This window comes from Falco cherrug, chromosome 12 (assembly GCF_023634085.1).
Source record: "Falco cherrug isolate bFalChe1 chromosome 12, bFalChe1.pri, whole genome shotgun sequence".
Classification (NCBI taxonomy): Eukaryota; Metazoa; Chordata; class Aves; order Falconiformes; family Falconidae; genus Falco; species Falco cherrug.
In genome coordinates, this window is record NC_073708.1 from 3581494 (window position 1) to 3599880 (window position 18387).

Genomic DNA, 18387 nt, shown 5'->3' on the forward strand with positions numbered 1-18387 from the left:
GAAGCATGACTACAGCTCTGTGTGAAGCCAGCGCAGTACGCCTACCTGATTTGCAGTAACTGGATACACAAATGGATATTAAGAATTGTTTGGAAATAAGAAAGAGCATGTTCTAGAGACCAGACTTTGTCACAGACAGCAGCTTCAATGGAAGTATGGGAGATGAAAAGGGCATTTGCTGCTGACATGCATCCACTGTAACAGTTTCCATAAATACTGAAATAAGGAAGCAGAGCTTATGAGTTATTTTTTCCCTATTGTTATTCACTCTGCATTTTCTCAAGTGATTCTGGTGTGTCATAACATCAAGGCACAGAACAGAACTCTGAGTTCACAATGACATCAGTCAAGGGGTGTAAAGTTTTAAAGCTTATTTGAGATCAATTAATAAAATGCTCAGCATAAATCGAACCTGTAGCAAAGTGAAGCCAAGCATTTGACTTTCTGATCGAGCAGCTGAGATCCCGTCTGCATGCACTGCAGGCCCTAAATTGAATCCGCAGTAATGACTGTAGCATCTGCTTAGGTCTGCCACAGTTCATCCTCTGCAGCGCGACCCAGTGGGTCTACAGAAGGTTCAAGACAACTGGAGATGTAAAGTATTATTGGTATCCTTTCCAATTCATTTATTTCTCCTTTGGAGTGTCTGGTAATAAAGAGAAAGTCAGTCCTAAAGCAATTCAGACTTCTCTCTGTACTCAAGCAGACAGGTAAACTGCTAGTGGTAGGAATAAATATGCAAAGTTTAAATGCATCCAGTGCCTTGGCAATACACAATTATTTTAGATTTACACCAAAGTTTCCTGTCTACTCCTCTGGGCTCCTAGGCTCGTACATACGTTAGCAAAATTCACAGCATTAAAATGTGGATACACTTATCACACTACTGAATGACTACATGTTATATTAACTACTGAAATTTCATGGGCTTTTTAACAGTTCTTGACCATAATATTGCAACCACTCATACCTGTTAGACTCAAGTTGTTAGTTCAGGTTTACAAGTGTGGGCTTCAGGTAACACTAAAACGATTGGAGTTATGTCAAAGTTTTGCCAGACATTTTACCAAAGAAATTTCAGGCACTCAAAAGTAATTGCCTCAGAGGTGCAGGCTCATTCTGTCAAACCAGCATTTTAATTCAATTGGAATTAAAACCCAGGAAGTTGACAGTAGATTCTGAAGGTTATTCACTTGTCTTAATTATGCAAAATTCTCATCAACTGTCTTTTTTTCCGATCGTAATTTACTACCCGCTTTCCTGCCTCTTTTACGACTACTATAAATATTAAGATTACTCAGTTGTAAACACCTCTGAGATGATAAAAATATTTAGAAAGTGGAGTACAGATGGAAATTACTATACAACCACTCAAAGGGATTTGTTACATTAACAAATACAAATTAGAGCGCGTCTGCTGCTTAAGCTTTTAAATGACATCTGGTATTTACTCTTGCATAACGACCAGCCAGTACAATCTCTTTCCTCTGCACAGAAATAAGGGCTGAAGTGAGTACTGTTACTCTGAGGGATGGTTGGCAGTGCTGTGCTGCAGCACAGGAACATGGAAGGAACAGCACTTTCAGAGATTTGTAGTTCTTTGGCTTGATGGATGTCAGTAGTGATCCATAATAATCTAGAAGCACTATAGTCTGTACCACAGAAACTGTATGTGGAGGCTCCACCAAGCATGCATTTTCACCGGGATGCAACTTTTCTATAAGGCAACTCATACCCTTAGCTCAGTGTTCTGTTACCTACTGAGGAAGAAAAAAAAAAAAGCTCTAGTGCCAGAAGAATACTAAGAAATCAATTGGCTTTCATTGAGAAGATTGTAATGAACACTGTCTATAGCAAATCTTCAAACTGCTAATTGAACGTGATTCCTAATTCTTTGCAGCTACCGTCTCAGACACCACATACTTCATGGAGTGGGGGAAGACACTGAGTTTCTTTTGTAAATTTAACATTTTTCTGAAAGTCTTATTTTGCCTCCTCATTCCTGCTTAAGCCAACATAAAGGTGCAGATGCACCTACACATCAGTCACATGTGAAATGTGAATGCACCTGACAGATCAGTGACACCGGGAAGAACATGGTGTCAGCAAAGCAAGGATCCAGAAGTAAAAAAGTGTGTTGCTCCCACAGGTTTTTCAGAGGGAGACAAAGTCAGCAGAAGGGCAACAAAATTTTTGCAACAGGGAAGTCCTGTAGAACAAGCAAAGGTTTTATTTCCACCAGAAGGCTTAGAACCAGGAAGAGAAAAGGAACAACACAGGATACCCTATGGAGAAGTCCAAGAGAGTGAGAAAGTGGCCTTAATGAAGGGCACCATGCACAAAAGCAGCTCGGTCAACTCAGCCAGCAATTCCTTCAGACCTAAAGAGCCACCTCCCCTCCACGAGGCACTGACTGTTCTGTATGCTCTGCCAGGGGACAGGGGAGTAAGGCAGCAGTCACTGCGTGGTGCCCTGTGAAATACCCAGTCACCTCAAAACCTCTGCTGCTGATCAGTACTAACGACTGCCACTACAGAACCCTTCTCCTGCCTTCAGGTATGTGCTGTCGTAAGCCTCACAGTTTGATGTTACCACCCTGAGAACTCAAGTTTCTGGTTTTACTAATGAATACGCAGCCACATAGGCTTTCTGCAAACTAACCTGCAACCGCTGCATCTAGTTCATCTTCCTCCACGGACTCCTGAGTAAGAAGCTCTGCCAGAGGAGAGAGCGGGTAACAGCTGTTGAGGTTCAATCCCAGCATGAAGTTGTGCACTTTCCCAGCACGCCCTTCCCTGGTGTTGAAAAGGGCACTATCACCCACCAAAGCCATCAGCATTCGCTGCACCCAGCTCTCTTGGCTGTTGTTCTGATACTCTTGATTTGCCTCAGCATTTTCAGTGCCTGGAGAGGAAAATTAAAATAACCAATGGTGAGACAGTTAACGTATAAAGTATAAACCCAAGATTTCTGGGTCTACTAAAATAAAGGACCTATTAAAATAAAAGGAACTGGGTCACAGCCTTCTTTCAAGGAGCCGTGGACTGAAGGAGTTCTGCTGCAGGAATTTCAGAGGAATGGAGAGACACTGCGCTCTTAACGTCACAGGCCAGTGATACTTTTCATCTGCAGTATAGCAGTGTGGATGTGTCCATCAGAAAAATCGGCTGGGAATGTGTTAGATGACCTGAGCCAGACTCAGTCTGGATAGAAAGGACAATGACACTACATATGGCTTTATCTGTGCTAGCTTTATGCTTTATCTGGGTGCCAGCACCTGGAAGACAAAATCTCCTGGACTCAGGGGACAGACTTGAGTTGCCAAGATCCATACTCTGTGTAGACCTAAATTCATCTGGATATATACTGACACCTTTCTCCATCCTTTGCTGACTGCTAGAAACTCAGCTTTCCTTAAGACAAGGTTAGTCTGCATAAAGCAGAATGCTACAGCATCAGAATTCTCATGTACCTGAAGATACTCTTACAGTAAACTGTAGACTACAATCAATATCTGGTTTTAATTAAGAGTACAATGAAACATCCAGACTTGAATGTCTATAGCTAGATGTTGCAGTGAAAATGACTTGGATTGGTGTCACCTTGCATTCATAAACTATCAAAGTTGACTTTTTGGGGTGTTTTGTGTGAGAAGACAATTCAGACTCAGGCTTGATACTTTAAATCCAGCATTGAAACATGCCTCTTTAATCCAGACTTTAAAGGAGCTGATTTTTATATAAGCAGAGAAAAACCAAGCATCAAACACCACAAAATGTAGAGGTCCAACATCTGTACAATATTCTATAGAAGTGACAGGGATTATCAAGTGTTTACAAATCACAGAGTTGTAGGTTGCCCGTTGTGGCTACAAACTTTGAGAGAAATGTAGTGTTACGTGCTAGCTATAGGCTTAAATAGGAAATCTGCAAATGAACACAAAATGTGGTACCACCCTCTCCCTATTATTTTACACATAATGGGAATTGAAAAAGTAATAATTTAACTGAGCTAATGACATAATTCACTGCCTCATCATACAAGATTTTCTTTTCTTCCTGTAGATCCTAAAATTACAAAGAGCTGCATTCCCATCTTTCTTTTAGTTGTTAAAAACAGGTGAAAATCACTGTTGTCCCCAAAAGTATCATCAAATACAGGAAGCCTTATTAGGACAAGACAGAGACCCTGACTAAAATCACCAAATTCCCCAGGTGGTTTAGGTACCTAAAGATAACTATCAATAGGATCTTTTCTTCCCACCATGCAATGTTGCCCTTGTAGTTGTGCCTCTTCTAAGAAACTGGATTTGGACGCTGTTTAAAGCACTGTGCCAAGCACCAGGGATTTCCTATATCAGATGTCATTTGCAAACATGCTAGAAGACACCATGAATGCTGAAAACATAAATTAAACCATTCTCAGGTAAACAGCTCATCAAGGAGCCCCTGAAAACAATGGACAGTGTTAGTTTGCTGGGCCAGTAACAATCTGAACATGCCTCTGAGCTCAGCAGGTTGCTGGCGACAGACTTCTAGAGATCATTGGCTCAGCAACACTCATTTTTGGTTGTATGCAAAACTGCAGACGGCTGCAAGGCCCTGTTGGGCTGACACCAAGACTGAAGATCTGTGAGAGAATCACTTGATCATCAGCTTGACCAGGAGCCATGAAGTCAAGCCAAAGGATCTCCTGAGGTCTCTTGTTCAACACTTCCCTATTTTGCTTGAGCCACTGGCTCCTTTAAGATCCTTGGGCTAGGCAATTAAGTTTTACCATTGGTATAAATGAGAGCAGAGCTCTCAGTCGCAAGAGATTATTGCTAAGACTATGGAAAACCAGCTGTGGCTGATGACCAACATCCACAAACCTGACCAAGGTACTGGAAAGCCAATGAAAAGAGTAAACTGAAACAGAATCTGAGGACTTCCTTACCTTTTGGATGCTGTGATTCATCTTCGCTGTCTGAACTGTCGTTGCTTACAAGATGCTTTAGCCTAATATTTTCTGTCGAAAGAAATACAAAATTACTTTAAACTGCTAGGGTTTAATTGTCAGAGCAGCTAAGAATTTCAAAAAAATCTGGGTCATAAAACTATCATAGTCTTCATATGAGAAAACACAGCTGAAGAAATTCAATCTTCTGTGGCCATCTTTACATTCAGAATCTGATCAGAATATACTGGCTTTAGCCTGCGATTTCTGCAGAGCTCCTGCACTAGGCAGATGAGCCAAACGGCTGAGAAAACAGAATGTAATTCTAAACTGGTACCTACCGCTTGACCTCTGCACTACATATCTGACACATTTCATTCACCTCGAATAAAACTCAGACGTATACATTCTGTTCTCTCAATAACTCCTAGTGAACTAGAAAGACAATGTTAAGTTCTGTTAGTTACTTGCTAATTTAAAGAAAAAAAAAAAAAAAAGAGGAACGCTTAACCCCATTTATACATAGAAGAATGGATAACCTTAAAAATAGCCATTTTTTATATGTATAAATATATATATTATTAAATATATATATTTAGTAATAACAGAAGAACAAAAGCCAAGATGTTTATGAAAGTTTTACTGGAGTATGTGTGAAAAACAAAGTCCAATGCAGTTACACGGGCAGGAAAGACATTGGTTTTCACTTCATAACATTAAGTGTGAGAAATAAAACTAGAAATGAGTGAACTTCTCTGGCAAAACCCTGCATTGTTAGGGTTAACAGCTTTGTTTCCAAAACAACCGCAAAGTCATTGTTAACTGTTCATTACTATTCCAAGGCATTATTTCAAAGTCAAAACGAATACTGAAAAAGCAACACATTCCACGTCTCAGGTAAGGTTTGTAGTGGAGGTGAATTCACGTGAGAATGGATTATAGGCTGACAATATTATTTTTGCTAATTATGGAGGGGAGACTTGAAATACAAACATTTGCAACATTTTATGAGCAGCCTGATCTCAGAAGCTTCTATCCTACAGAGGCTGAAGACACTCAGCGAATTCCAGTGATGCTAATGTATCCAAGAGAAGACTTGAAAACAACCCCTTTATTCCCTAGTACAACATACGCTAGGAATCATCTCTAGTTGAAACCTGAAGCCAGCTAAAATAAACTGAATGAGGGTTGTTTCCTAATGAACTTGAACATACTATCAACTAATTCTTTTTTCCATTAAAAAATTAAAATAAAATAATATCTACTTTTCATCACAGAATGAAAACGTATGTTGTTTCTGGTGGCATACCTCTGCTTTGGGCTGTAATTTCCCACAAATGCTATAATTTCTACTAAATGCAGTACCAAAACAATGTCAATTACACTTTGCACTTTTAGCTTACCTCTAAATCTACAAGCACACCTGGCTGAAAGAAAAGACTGAACAGAGAGTCACTGTAACATCAAGTGTAAAAAGCCACAGCTTTATTACCCTTGGTAATGAATACTGGACAGATGGCCACCACTGTTGCTTTTTTTCTGAAGAGGATTATGCCCTCTTAGATTTACATACAACACTGTAAAAATCCCCACAGAAATGGAAGAGCTTAGTCATCATGTGTTGTTCCTTCAATACTTTTTCTGTTTAATATTCAGTGGGTCCTCAATCACTACTCAAATATGGACAAAGATGCACCAAAAAAACCCACGTGCAAACTCCTGAGCAATGAAAGAAGGAGGCAGGTCAAAATAAAAATTAGTGACCAAAAAAGGAAGCTAACAAAACCAACAAACGCCATTTTTGGACTTCAATCACCTCTTTAAAGCAACCTCTATGCAAAATTTATTATTTACTGCTGTGTGCAACACTGGCTCTTCTGATGTCCATTGGCATCTGGGACATCTTCAGCACTGGTAACAGATTGTGGTTCAAGTCACATTAGTATTCTCACATCTAATCTCACTTCAAAGCATATTTTTTGAATTATATGTGAAATGAACCACAGGTGAGAGATAACAATCTGTCTCTCAACATCTTAAAAAGCAGTAACACAGACTTTTCAACTACCACATTTATTGACAAAGATCCTCCATTAGTAAGCGTTAACACTCATGAGGTGTATCAGGAATATCAATCTGGAAGCACAGGTCTCATTTTCACCCATAAATCGTACATTATCAAAGAGCTGAATACCATCTACCAGGAGACAGAGACAGCTAAGGGGCTTGGGGGGGGGGTGGGGGTGTGTGTGTTTTTTTTAAAAAAAAACAAACTCCATCTGCATTTTCTCTCCACACTCTTCAGAAAAAACTGGCTGTCTAGTACAGAATATTTATGGGTTATACAATTCTCTGGAATGCCGCCTTCTGAAGAGGAAAAAAGTGTAAAAACCCTTTCATTATCAACTGCACTCTGGAATAAAACACAATAGCTAAACTAAGCTACAACTCTTTTCTTAGAGTCATTATGTCATTTGTGCATTAGGAATGAAACTGAAGTCATCAGATATGAACAGGTGACTTGAATGGAAAAATCTAACAATGCAGAGATGATAAAATTTGGTTTTACTTTACTAATAATCCCTTGCATAATACAGTGCAGTGTCAAGAGAATATGCAAATAACTATCAAGTATTTGTCAGCTTCTGATCTCCAAAAACTAGCGTAACATTAAAAAGGGAGTTGGGTTAATTTCATGAAAATAGTTGGGATATATGCATGTGACTTTCAGTGCCTCTGATCAGAAACAAAAGGGAACGAAAGAAAATTACTGACCCTCTTTCACTGACCTCATTAGAATCTAGCAATGGCAGCAATTAAAGTTACTTGAATTCCACATTCTTAAAATAACTACCAGCAGACTGCCATCCTTCCACAGAGTGAGAGCACACTAAACCTTGCTAGTAATTGTTTTGCGTAGCAGAAGCATTATTTACTAATGTTACCTAATTCTTCTTCCATGGTGGGACCTTTATTTTGAGAATTGGAGACGCCAAGTACTCTGTTAAATAATATAGAAAATGCACTGCCCCAGACACCTGAAAGGGAAAAAATAAACAATGAATGCTGGCTGGTAGAAGGGAAAAAAAAACCCATATACAAGTAGTTGCTTGCTCTCTGAACACAACCCTGATTTTGGAACATGCCAAGTCAGATGTACATACCAGAAACAATAGAAAAGGGAATGCCAGCCCATGTCTGCAAAATCCTTCAAATGGATGTCTTCCAACAAACTGAGAACTCTACTTCTTGTCTCACACTCTGTGTGACTGCATTTAAAAGCCCTTCCCCATGAACTGCTGAAATTAGTCTTATTTTAAAGTCTCCTTCTGTCACATACTCACCCATCAAGAAATGCAAGGGATTTTCACTATACTTCTTCACCACTGTCCCCATAAAAAATTTGCTTCCAAACAAATCAGGAGACATAAAAGTGCCATACTTTGCCATACCAATCTCATATGGACTGAATTCCACCCAGTCTGCAAAATAAGAAACAAAATTGTGCTTTATTTAGCAATCTCAGCCTGAATAGAAACAGAGGATGAAAATACATAAATGAATGAAACCTCTGTCCGAGTAAAGAAATTTGAGTTAAAATGGAAGTTAAATAACCAACAGGAATACTTCTTAGGTTGTGATGAAGTCAAAATTTTGATTTCAAATGAGACAAACTAATGTCTCAGCAGAGAAGGAATTCTCATTCTCCTCTGTTATCACAACAAACTTTTGAAAAAATGAGGTTGCAGAAACAGAAGTATAAAGCAATCACGAATGAGATCATAATGAGAAAAACAAAATTGCATCTGGTTTTCATCTCATGCTTCAGTATGACTCCCTGTCACATGAAATGCAACGTGGGTCTAAGTTTCCAAGTTTCTTTTCTTTCACTGTCATCCTACGAAAAACAGAGCAGTGACAAAGGCAGCAGAAAAATCATCTAGTATCACAAAAGTTTTGAAACATTCTAGGACAGGCATTTGAATTCCACCAAAACCTAAAATTTCTAGTGAAATCCAGTATGAAAAGGCAAAGCTGAGAGGCAGTTGAGAAACTTACTAATACCAAACAATGCCTAACATTTTTAAAAGTACGTTCCATTTTATTGAATACAGAGCTCAATAAAAATATGGAATAAAATGTTCAAATGCATTTTCTGATCTTAGTAGATGTATAACAGTAATGATATATGCCTTTTTTGAAAATGGATTCAGCTGACTTTGAAATATTTTCTTTGATACAAGTGGATTTGCTTAGATCAGACAATTTCACAAAGGGAGCAATGACAAACAAAGGATACCCTACATTTTTAGTATTTCACCCATTCAACTCTTTTGTCTTCCGTATTTTTAGTAGTGATTGCTTCTGTAAACAAATTGGAGGTAATTCTGAAATATGAAGGCAGAAGAAACTGCTTTGAAAAATCCCCACAAGTCATAGGATGTGTCCACTCCTCAAGATACTCGGTGTTTCTGTTGAAATGTTGAGTGTAAGGTTAACCACTTGTCCTGGATAGGAATGATCTAATCATGACTGCTGAGAGTTTTGTTTCATGGGGCAATGCTTATCTATGCTAAGTCAAATACAACATCCTATTTTCCAAATAAACCACCCACAAATCTTCACATTTACTGCAGCAGAAGGAAATTCCTTTGAAGACCTAGTCCAGGAATTTAATGGTATTTCCCTTGAGATATATAAACAGGAATTGGCAGATATGTATTCAGAAACGTGTTGACGGGAAGACTGGATTTATAATTAGAATTCATTTAATCAGTGATAGGCCTTATATCTAAAGAAGATAATTTCTAAATCACATATCCTGCATAGGGAAATAAGATTTCTGCCTTAAAATTAAAGGGTTTCAGCATTAGCTTCTGCCATTCCAGAAATTTCTTGAGACAGTGGCCATTTAAATGAGCAGGACTTGAATGTCCCAAGAGACAATAACTCTATACCAAGAGAAATATATAGTGTTTATATCCCAGTAAATCGGGCTAGTTTCTTGGCTGTGACTTAATCCGAAATGTACTAAAATCAAACCTCTCAGCTGTGTTCAATGCATTTTGGATGTGGCCCTGATGTAAGTTTGATCGTAACTCTACACTGCTGCTTACCAGCTGACAATGCAACAGATTTTCCCTGTTCTCAGGAGGAAAAACAGGTGGTAATTCGCCAACATTAAACATTTGGCAGATTCAGGATGGGGCACATAAACGCCTCCACTGTACTACAACACAGAGACCAGACTCACTTTAGAGTCCAGCCTTGCTGCATGCGGGCAGATCAAACCACATACCGTAGGCAGCATGTGTGATGGACGTGGCTAACCAAGCACCAACCGACGGATCCCTCTGAAACCTGGAGCCTGGGATCTGACTGCCATGAGTCCTCCTCAAGGCAGCCATGCCTCCAGAAGGAATTCCATCGCACCTGCTGGTACGGAGCAACACACACTCTCACCCCCTCACCGACATACGTTTATGTAGTGGATTTGCATGGCAAGGTTTTGGTAGCAGGGGGCTACTGGGGCGGTTTCTGAGAGAAGATGCCAGAAGCTTCCCCCGTGCCCAGTGGAGCCCATGCCAGCCGGCTCCCAGACGGACCCGCTGCTGGCCCAGGCCGAGCCCCTCTGTGCCAGTGGCAGCGCCTCGAGGGAGGGGATTAAGAAGGGGAAAAAAACAAAATATGTGCAACACAACTGCAGTGGAAGAGAGGAGTGGGACTACGTGAGAGCAGCAGCGCTGGCACCCGGCTCGGGGCAGGGGGAGGCCGGGGGGCTCCAGGCGCCGGAGCAGAGATTCCCCGGCAGCCCGTGGCGAAGCCCCCGGCGAGGCCGGCTGTGCCCCCAGCCCATGGGGGTCCATGGGGGGGCAGATCCCCACCTGCAGCTCATGGAGGACCCCACGCAGGAGCAAGTGGGTGCCCAAAGGAGGCTGTGACCTGTGGGAAGCCCACGCTGGAGCAGGTGGGTGCCCAAAGGGGGCTGTGAGCCATGAGAAGCCCACACTGGAGCAGGCTCCTGGCAGGACCCGTAGCCCCATGGAGAGGAGAGCCCAGGCTGGAGCAGGTTTGCTGGCAGGACTTGTGGCCCTGTGGGGGACCCACACTAGAGCAGTCCGTTCCTGAAGGACTGCACCCCATGAAAGGGACACATGCTGGAGCAGTTCTGGAAGAACTGCAGCCCATGGGAGGGACTCACGTTGGAGAAGTTCATGGAGAACAGTCTCCTGTGGGAGGGACCCCACGCTGGAGCAGGGGCAGAGTGTGAGGGGGAAGGAGCAGCAGAGACACCGTGTGATGAACTGGCCGTCACCCCCATTCCCCCTCCCCCTGCACTGCTCAGGGGGAGGAAGCAGAGAAATCGGGAATGAAGTCTGGGAGGAAGGGAGGGCTGGGAGGAAGGTGTTTTTCTGATTTGAATGGTAATAAATTAAACTGATTTCCCAAGGAGAGACTGTTTTGCCCAGGATGGTAACTGCTGTTTGATCTCCTTGTCCTTATCTCAACCCATGAGCTTTCGTTATATTTTCTCTCCCGTCTGGTTGAAGACAGGAGTGATAGAGTGATTGTGGTGAGCACCTGGTATTCAGCCAGGGTCGAACCACCAGTTTACCATAATGACTTTCAAGAGCAAAACACCAAAATCCAAAATTTGACTGGTCTGGCACCGCAGCAGCAGCGATGGTGGTGAACAAGGCTGTTAGGGGATGGAAGCACACAATACCAAAGCCAAACATTAAATTCCACTCCCCTCTTTAACACTGGATATCAGTATTCTCAGGTAATTTCTCATTATTAAAGAAGCTATCATAATTAAAAAATAATAATAAAAAAAGTCATCTAACTAAATCACTGTAATTATGTTCAGTTAAAATATTACTGCAGTAATATGCAGGTATGGCCAGCACCACCTGGGTCAGAAATGCCATCAGCAGGGAGAACATGCAGAGCCCGAGGCATGAAAGCTATCAGCAGCTGCATGAAATCTTGCACCATCACGGAAGGAATGTTATCTTATATAATTAATGCATGTCAACTTGAAACAACATGAAAGACCTCACCTAAATCTATAATCTAGTAAATAAGAAAGTGTAAATATTTCTGCTCAGTTTACTATGTAATTCACTTCAAGAAGAGCTGTTCAGTTCTAAAAGGAGGAAAAAAAAGCTTACAATACAAATGATCAAGATCTAGCATCCTATACATCGATACAGATGACACTCTCAAAAAAGCAAAACCAAGAACCTCTGGCAGGCACAATACATTTTTTAGACCAATTGGTAAGGCTAGAGAAATTAAGACCAGCCTTCAGGTGTTCTGGCCTTGCTTAGAGAAGGCCATTATTAACTAACCATAATTTTGTTTGTAAAATGGTAAATAAGTAACCCAGCAAAATTTCTCAGAAAACAGAAGCTCATGAAAAACCAAAACACTTTTATTGTAAAAAAAAAAAAGTTTCAGTTCCCTAAGGAAGAAAGTAGGCATTCTCCCATGAAAAATTTGACTTAATTTACCACCTCATTTTCAATTACAAACAAAGTTACAACAGGAACTTCTCCAAATAATCTTTTTAGGAAATGTGGATACAATGTCTGACTTATAAACCCTGGGCAAGCCACTTGGTGTTTCCCTTCTCAGACTTAATATATGACTATATATACATATATACCCTTTTCTTTGTACAGCATCTAGCATTAATTGGACCCACAGAATTGAGGCTACTAGATGGGATTGAAACCTATGGAATAAATAAAAGCAAAAGCCACTTTGGTGTTACCAACAGTACTTTACACTGTGCCACAGGTAAAAAAGAGGTAGTGTAATTTGTTCAATTCTAATTTCACTCTTCTTAAAAACGAGGAATAATTCTGTGTGATTGAAGAAATTTCCCTTTACCTGTTTGATATACTAATGTTAAGCAGCTTTCTGCTGTTGGAGAAACGCCAGCTTTCTTTTTCTCTTGACTCCTGCAATGTACTTAGTTACTACATGGATAAGCAGTATTCTTTTCATTGGTAGGGAATCTTTTTTTTGGTAACATATAGAGAACAAAACTTGGCCACCACTTAATATTTCACAGAAACCTAAAGAGGCTGTTATTATAGTGTTAGACTTACTTTCAGGTAAAAAAAAATTAAATACTGTTACAAAATGGTCCAAGAGTATGTCTCTAAACTGCAAGAATGATGGAGAAATAAAGGCCAATAATCTAAAATAGTCTGTTTGTCTTTCCATGGACAGGAAAAGATGCACCTTAAAAGCCAAGAGAAGGCTCAGTTCCGTGGTATGCCATGAGGAAGACATCCATTTGATGCCTGTTCTCCACAGCCCTGTAACCTTGGTGCAAATACTGCACCAATCAAGTGTGTATCCACCTACCTAAGTATGGGTTAACTTATCCCTACGTAACTCCTTGTTATCAGCCTCTATACTGTCAGATTCCCAGAAGCTGCTGAACACAACCCTGTCCATTTCCCAATCACTTTTTAAAACCCACCAGAACTGTCTTTATGATGTGCCTGTTTGATGTACCCTTCAACATCACAACTTCCTATTCTTTTTGTAAGTTAAAATCTCCCAGTACTCATTTTGTAACAATGCAAATTTTGTTAAGCCCCAAAGAATGTTTCATATCATGGCAAATTCCTTCCTAATCCTTGCTGCAAGACTAATAATTTCTAAGCGTACCAGGCTGCAGGATACAATTATTCTCAGAATTATTAAAAACCCAGGCTTTTTTGTCAGCCATGCACTGCTCTCTTCTTTTCACAAGTGTCTCAATACAGATTGGAAACATACCTGCAAACATCAGCTCTGAGACATCTGGTTTGACATGGAGACATGTAAAGAGTGGGAGAGCACACTGAGCATTATTGATTTTCTCTTTCATGTTGCTCAAAGTGGTGTCCATTCTCTGCATGAAAAGGAAGACATTATGTCAAAATGGATCCTGTAAAGGCCTGATGATATTTGGGAGAGTACTCATTTCTCTCAAATTCTCAAAGAGAAGGAAAATGGACAAACCCAGCTCCTTAAGACAAACAGAACAGAAGAATTTGTAAAAGGAAGTACTCTGCCTGAATGTCTTTGATCTGCACAGTTCAGGAAGGAGGGAGTGGGAGAAAACATGATAGGAAAATGACAGAAGCATCTGTTAAAGAATCCAAAGTAACGTGGCCAAAATGAAAACAGTATTGCTTGACAAAGCAAGTTCTTTCCCTCTGCTACTGTAAAAGATGAAAACAAGGAAAAAACTCTTAGGCAGAACTGCCAATAATGATCATATAATGCTTTTCAATCTGTGCTGTTTCTGAAAAGTCAGCAAAGATAACTAAGAAAAGCAAATGGACTATTAAGAGGTTTACATTTGCTAACCAAGGATCTGCATCTCCCCCAGAAACCATTCTGGAGTCTGCAATCAAGACAGACTGAAAGTCATTATGACATAATAGTGCTAAGATGTGTTATCTGTGAGTAACCAAAATCTTTATTTCCACTTTTCACTGATTGTATCAGGTTCAGATTTAAGCTAAACATTGGTGCATTTGTTTAACCTCTTAGTAAACAGTGACTTCTAACCAACCTCACATGATCATTAACATTCCTTCATCATCAGAAACCTATGCTATATATCACAGTTCCTAAAAGCTGTGTCGCCTGCTTCTCAGTACTTTAAAGCGTTTAAAACCTAATGGCAATGTATGCTCATGAAAGACACAAAAACACGTCTTTGAATTTAGTAACACATTTCAATCCTACCACAAGACCAAATCCAAGTTCTGACTGATCCAATCACCTGACTCATTTGAGCTTAAAGTCTGTGTGCCTGATTCAGTCAATTAGGATTTTTCAATAATTAAATACAACAGTATGAAGCCCTCCTATTGTCCCGTTTCTCAGAAAAACAATAATTAATAGAGATATGGATCTTTACCTTGGAATTACTATTTGGTTAAACAAATGCTCTTTTTCTTATAGCAAAATGTGCATAAAGAGGTTGCACCACATTGTCATTTTTTTGTTGAAATTGCTTGAGCAAGTGATTTTAATACACAATGTTAAGAGCTTGCTGCAGGTACCCAGCAACTGAGTTCATTTCTGTTGCACGTGAATGCATGATGTTTTCCTAGCTGTTAAAGAAATGAGTACCATTCAGAAGCATCCCAGAGCAAGGAAAGCATTTACAAGTTTCTTACCCAGTATCTTTTCAGCTATAACTTTAAATATCCCAATTACTAAATACGCTTTTGTTAAATGTTACCAAGGTCATTTCAAAAAAATATTAGCAGCGTTTATTACGCAACAGTTTCATAACTCTAATAACCATAAAAAGATGAACTCACATTATGGATAAGTGTTTCACCTATCAGCATTCCAAAGATATCTGTGAAGGTGACAGGCTGCCCTGAGCTTTTCTTATTCCACAGTGCTTCAATATAGCGTTTGACTTTCTGAGGAGTGAGCAGCAGAAGTGGGTTGTGACTCACGGAGTTCATCAACTCTTGATTAATCTCCTTTGGTCCTTTTTCTGGAAAATCTGGGTGCGAATACAAAGTTGACATGTACCTGCAATGGAAAACAGGCTCTGTAAGTTATCAAAGCCTGGTTCAATGTCAGCTGCCTGAAATGTACAATAAGCTCATAAATAATTTGATACGATTACTGATTAAATCAGGTTAATTTATTCACCATTTATACAGTAAAATGCCATTTCCTTTCTCTCAAGGCACAGAAAGCCAAACAATTTGTTCTAGATGTAAGCATACAATCAAAAACTCAACATACATTTTCATAATGTGTATGATGTAGAAGATTAAAGTGTTCCTCATTTATATGTTTAAGGGATAATGGACAGAATCCTCATAAGTTGAAAAAAGTTTTTCAAGTTGTCACAGCATACAAAAATTTGGCAGACTGGAGGTCATAGATATATACATGTGCAGTTCTTTCACTCTAAGATGTCTCTCTCTCACTCTCCAGTTCATTATCACTATCCGAAATTTCCTAAAATATATTAGTATATGGCTGGCTTTCCAGGATCTAGATGTTTTCATAGTAAGATGAAGCACAGTAACTACAACCTGTGCAGAGATTTAATTGACTCGCAGGACTGAGAAGAGGCCTATCGGGCAATCTTGATTTTGTCACTGAGTAACTCTGGAAACTGAAGGTTTTTTTACTCAAAATAAAGTTTAGGCACACATGCAGACAACTGTGGCCTGCACTTGGTTGGCTTAAGTAACACGATGAGTGAAGACTCAAGATAGGCCATTCCCATCTTCTAGATGTTCATTTCATTGTTATTTATTCAGTTAGCTGGCTCAGGTAAACATACCACACTGGCAGGCATAATTCTGCACAGCAGTGAGATATGCACTGTGTGAGCCTGGCCCTGAGACCACTGCCCACCAATTCACTTGACAGCGCGATGAACCCCACCACATGCCTGATGTAAGAACTTGCTCCATAGTCCTTGTGCAGTCTCTAAAGCTTAGCATGCACGTCAGCTTGTGGGTGGAACAAACTCAGCAGCAAGCTTCCATGTGAGCAGAGAAAGGAAAATGCAGGATGAAGAATTCAGTACAAGGTTGAAGCAAGATGACAGAAACCATCAGGGAGGTAAATGCACTGCTTCAAGGTTAGGCATGCATCTGAGTGAACAAGCAAAAACCTGCCTCTCCCTCCAGAAAAGCAATTCTCCACCCTTTAGAAAAAGAAAAGAGCATTATTCCCAAGTAATAGACTGCATAGAAAAAAAAGTTTCAAAGTGTCAATTAATTTATTCGTCAAACAAGAGAGTTCAGATAATCTTGCTATTTTAGTACAGATTTTATAGGTTTACATTAGATCAACTAAGTATTCACATCTGGGTTTTCCCCAAAAAAAGACCTCATGGACATCTGACTGACATCTTTTCAGAATACGGACTACATACCATTGCCTAGAAACACAGTGAAATTTTTTCACACTGTGTTGCACTGTTCAACTGCTCTTCATCCAGCCAAATTATACCATCCACTTTTCACAAATCTGACAAAAGTACATTGAGATGTCTCAGCAGACAGTGATAAATCTGCCCCCTCAATCACTAGTGATAAAAAAAAAAACAGGTTCCTGGGATGCCAACCTTTTATAGTCCAATATGAATAAGAAATTTACTGTAGTTTCTAGACACTTCTAGCATTTCAAAACCTTCTGGCATTCTGAAAGCTTTCTATCTAGTTTGGGAGGGGGGAATCAAGCTTCACACAAGTGAAAAATGATTGAAAAAAAAACCAGCACACAAGGAATAGAACAGACCATCACCTATTTCAGAAGGTTTAGCAACATTGGGGTTAGAGTATTTCCTCAGAACGTGTGGAACCAAAATTCATGTGTTTCCTTAGAGGTTAAACCAGGGGATAAAACTAATCCCAGGCAGATTCCCTGCTCATTTATATTTAGCTATTCCAACAAAAGTCTTTCTCCCTTATTCTTGAAGTAGGGAGACATCCGTATAAGCTCATAATTGTTGCGGTTTAACCCCAACTGGCATTAGACTGGTAGGAACCCCAAGGTCTCCATACCAAACTCCTGCTCAATGCAGAGCCAACTTAAAAGTCAGATCAGGTTGCTCAGAGCTTTGTTCAGTCAAGTGCTGCTTTCACAGTAAGCACTCACCGAGTCATCCAGAGAGAGGACGACACCTTATCCAGCCTAGCCAAGCAAGGATGGGGCAATACGTTCCAATGCCTGACCACTCTCACTGCAAAACAGCTAATTCCTAATAGCTAATCTAATTTCTCTTGCTGTTAACTTATGGCCATTACTCCTTGCCCTTTCTCTGTGCATCTCCAAAGCGACTGTTTTCTTTACAGCTACTCATTAGGTAGCTGAAGACAACAGAAAGATCTCCCCTCACCACTACCTTTGCCTAGTCCTCAAGGCTAAAGAAACCGAGCTGCCTTACTTGCTCATGTGCTCTAGTCCCCTAAATGCCTTGGTCGTACTCTGATGGAATGACTCCAGTTTGTCAATGCCTTTCTTGTACTAGGTGGCCCTAAACTGGATCCAGATGCAGCTCCACTATTCAGACTGGTACCGATTATGATAAAATTGTATTATGTGACATTTGCAATACCCCCTTGAAAATTTCAAAATTTTCTTAAGATGTAACATCCTCTACTGCAACCCAATCCACTGACATTAAAACCAAATCTGCAACTTTGCACTTAATGAAAAAAATACGTAGTGTGAAGGAGTCCAAGCAGTTAAGAAATTGGGGCTAAATTTGTCAGATGTCTTTGGCTGATGAAAATTACACTGCTTTGAAATGTGTTTCATCATTTCTTTTAAGAAATGTGAAAACAAATAGTTTCAACATTTGTAATAAGTGTAACTCGGGACAACTTTTATAGAAGCCAAGGAGACAAAAGACGGCAGGTTCATAGCACTGGGCAGGGAGAAGAG

The 18387-nt window shown here is 40.1% G+C and overlaps 1 protein-coding gene across 2 annotated transcripts in view; it reads right to left on the reverse strand.

Annotated features, from left to right (window-relative positions):
* PLA2G4A (phospholipase A2 group IVA) overlaps window positions 1-18387 on the reverse strand; it is an 86039-nt gene that overhangs the window by 9817 nt on the left and 57835 nt on the right. For both annotated transcript variants that reach the window (XM_055724565.1, XM_027811242.2), the window contains 6 exons: window positions 15282-15504; window positions 13738-13852; window positions 8280-8417; window positions 7881-7973; window positions 4936-5007; window positions 2662-2904 (listed from right to left, as the gene is read on the reverse strand). In XM_055724565.1, coding sequence (XP_055580540.1) covers window positions 2662-2904; window positions 4936-5007; window positions 7881-7973; window positions 8280-8417; window positions 13738-13852; window positions 15282-15504 — 884 coding nt within the window. The remainder of the gene's footprint in view (window positions 1-2661; window positions 2905-4935; window positions 5008-7880; window positions 7974-8279; window positions 8418-13737; window positions 13853-15281; window positions 15505-18387) is intronic.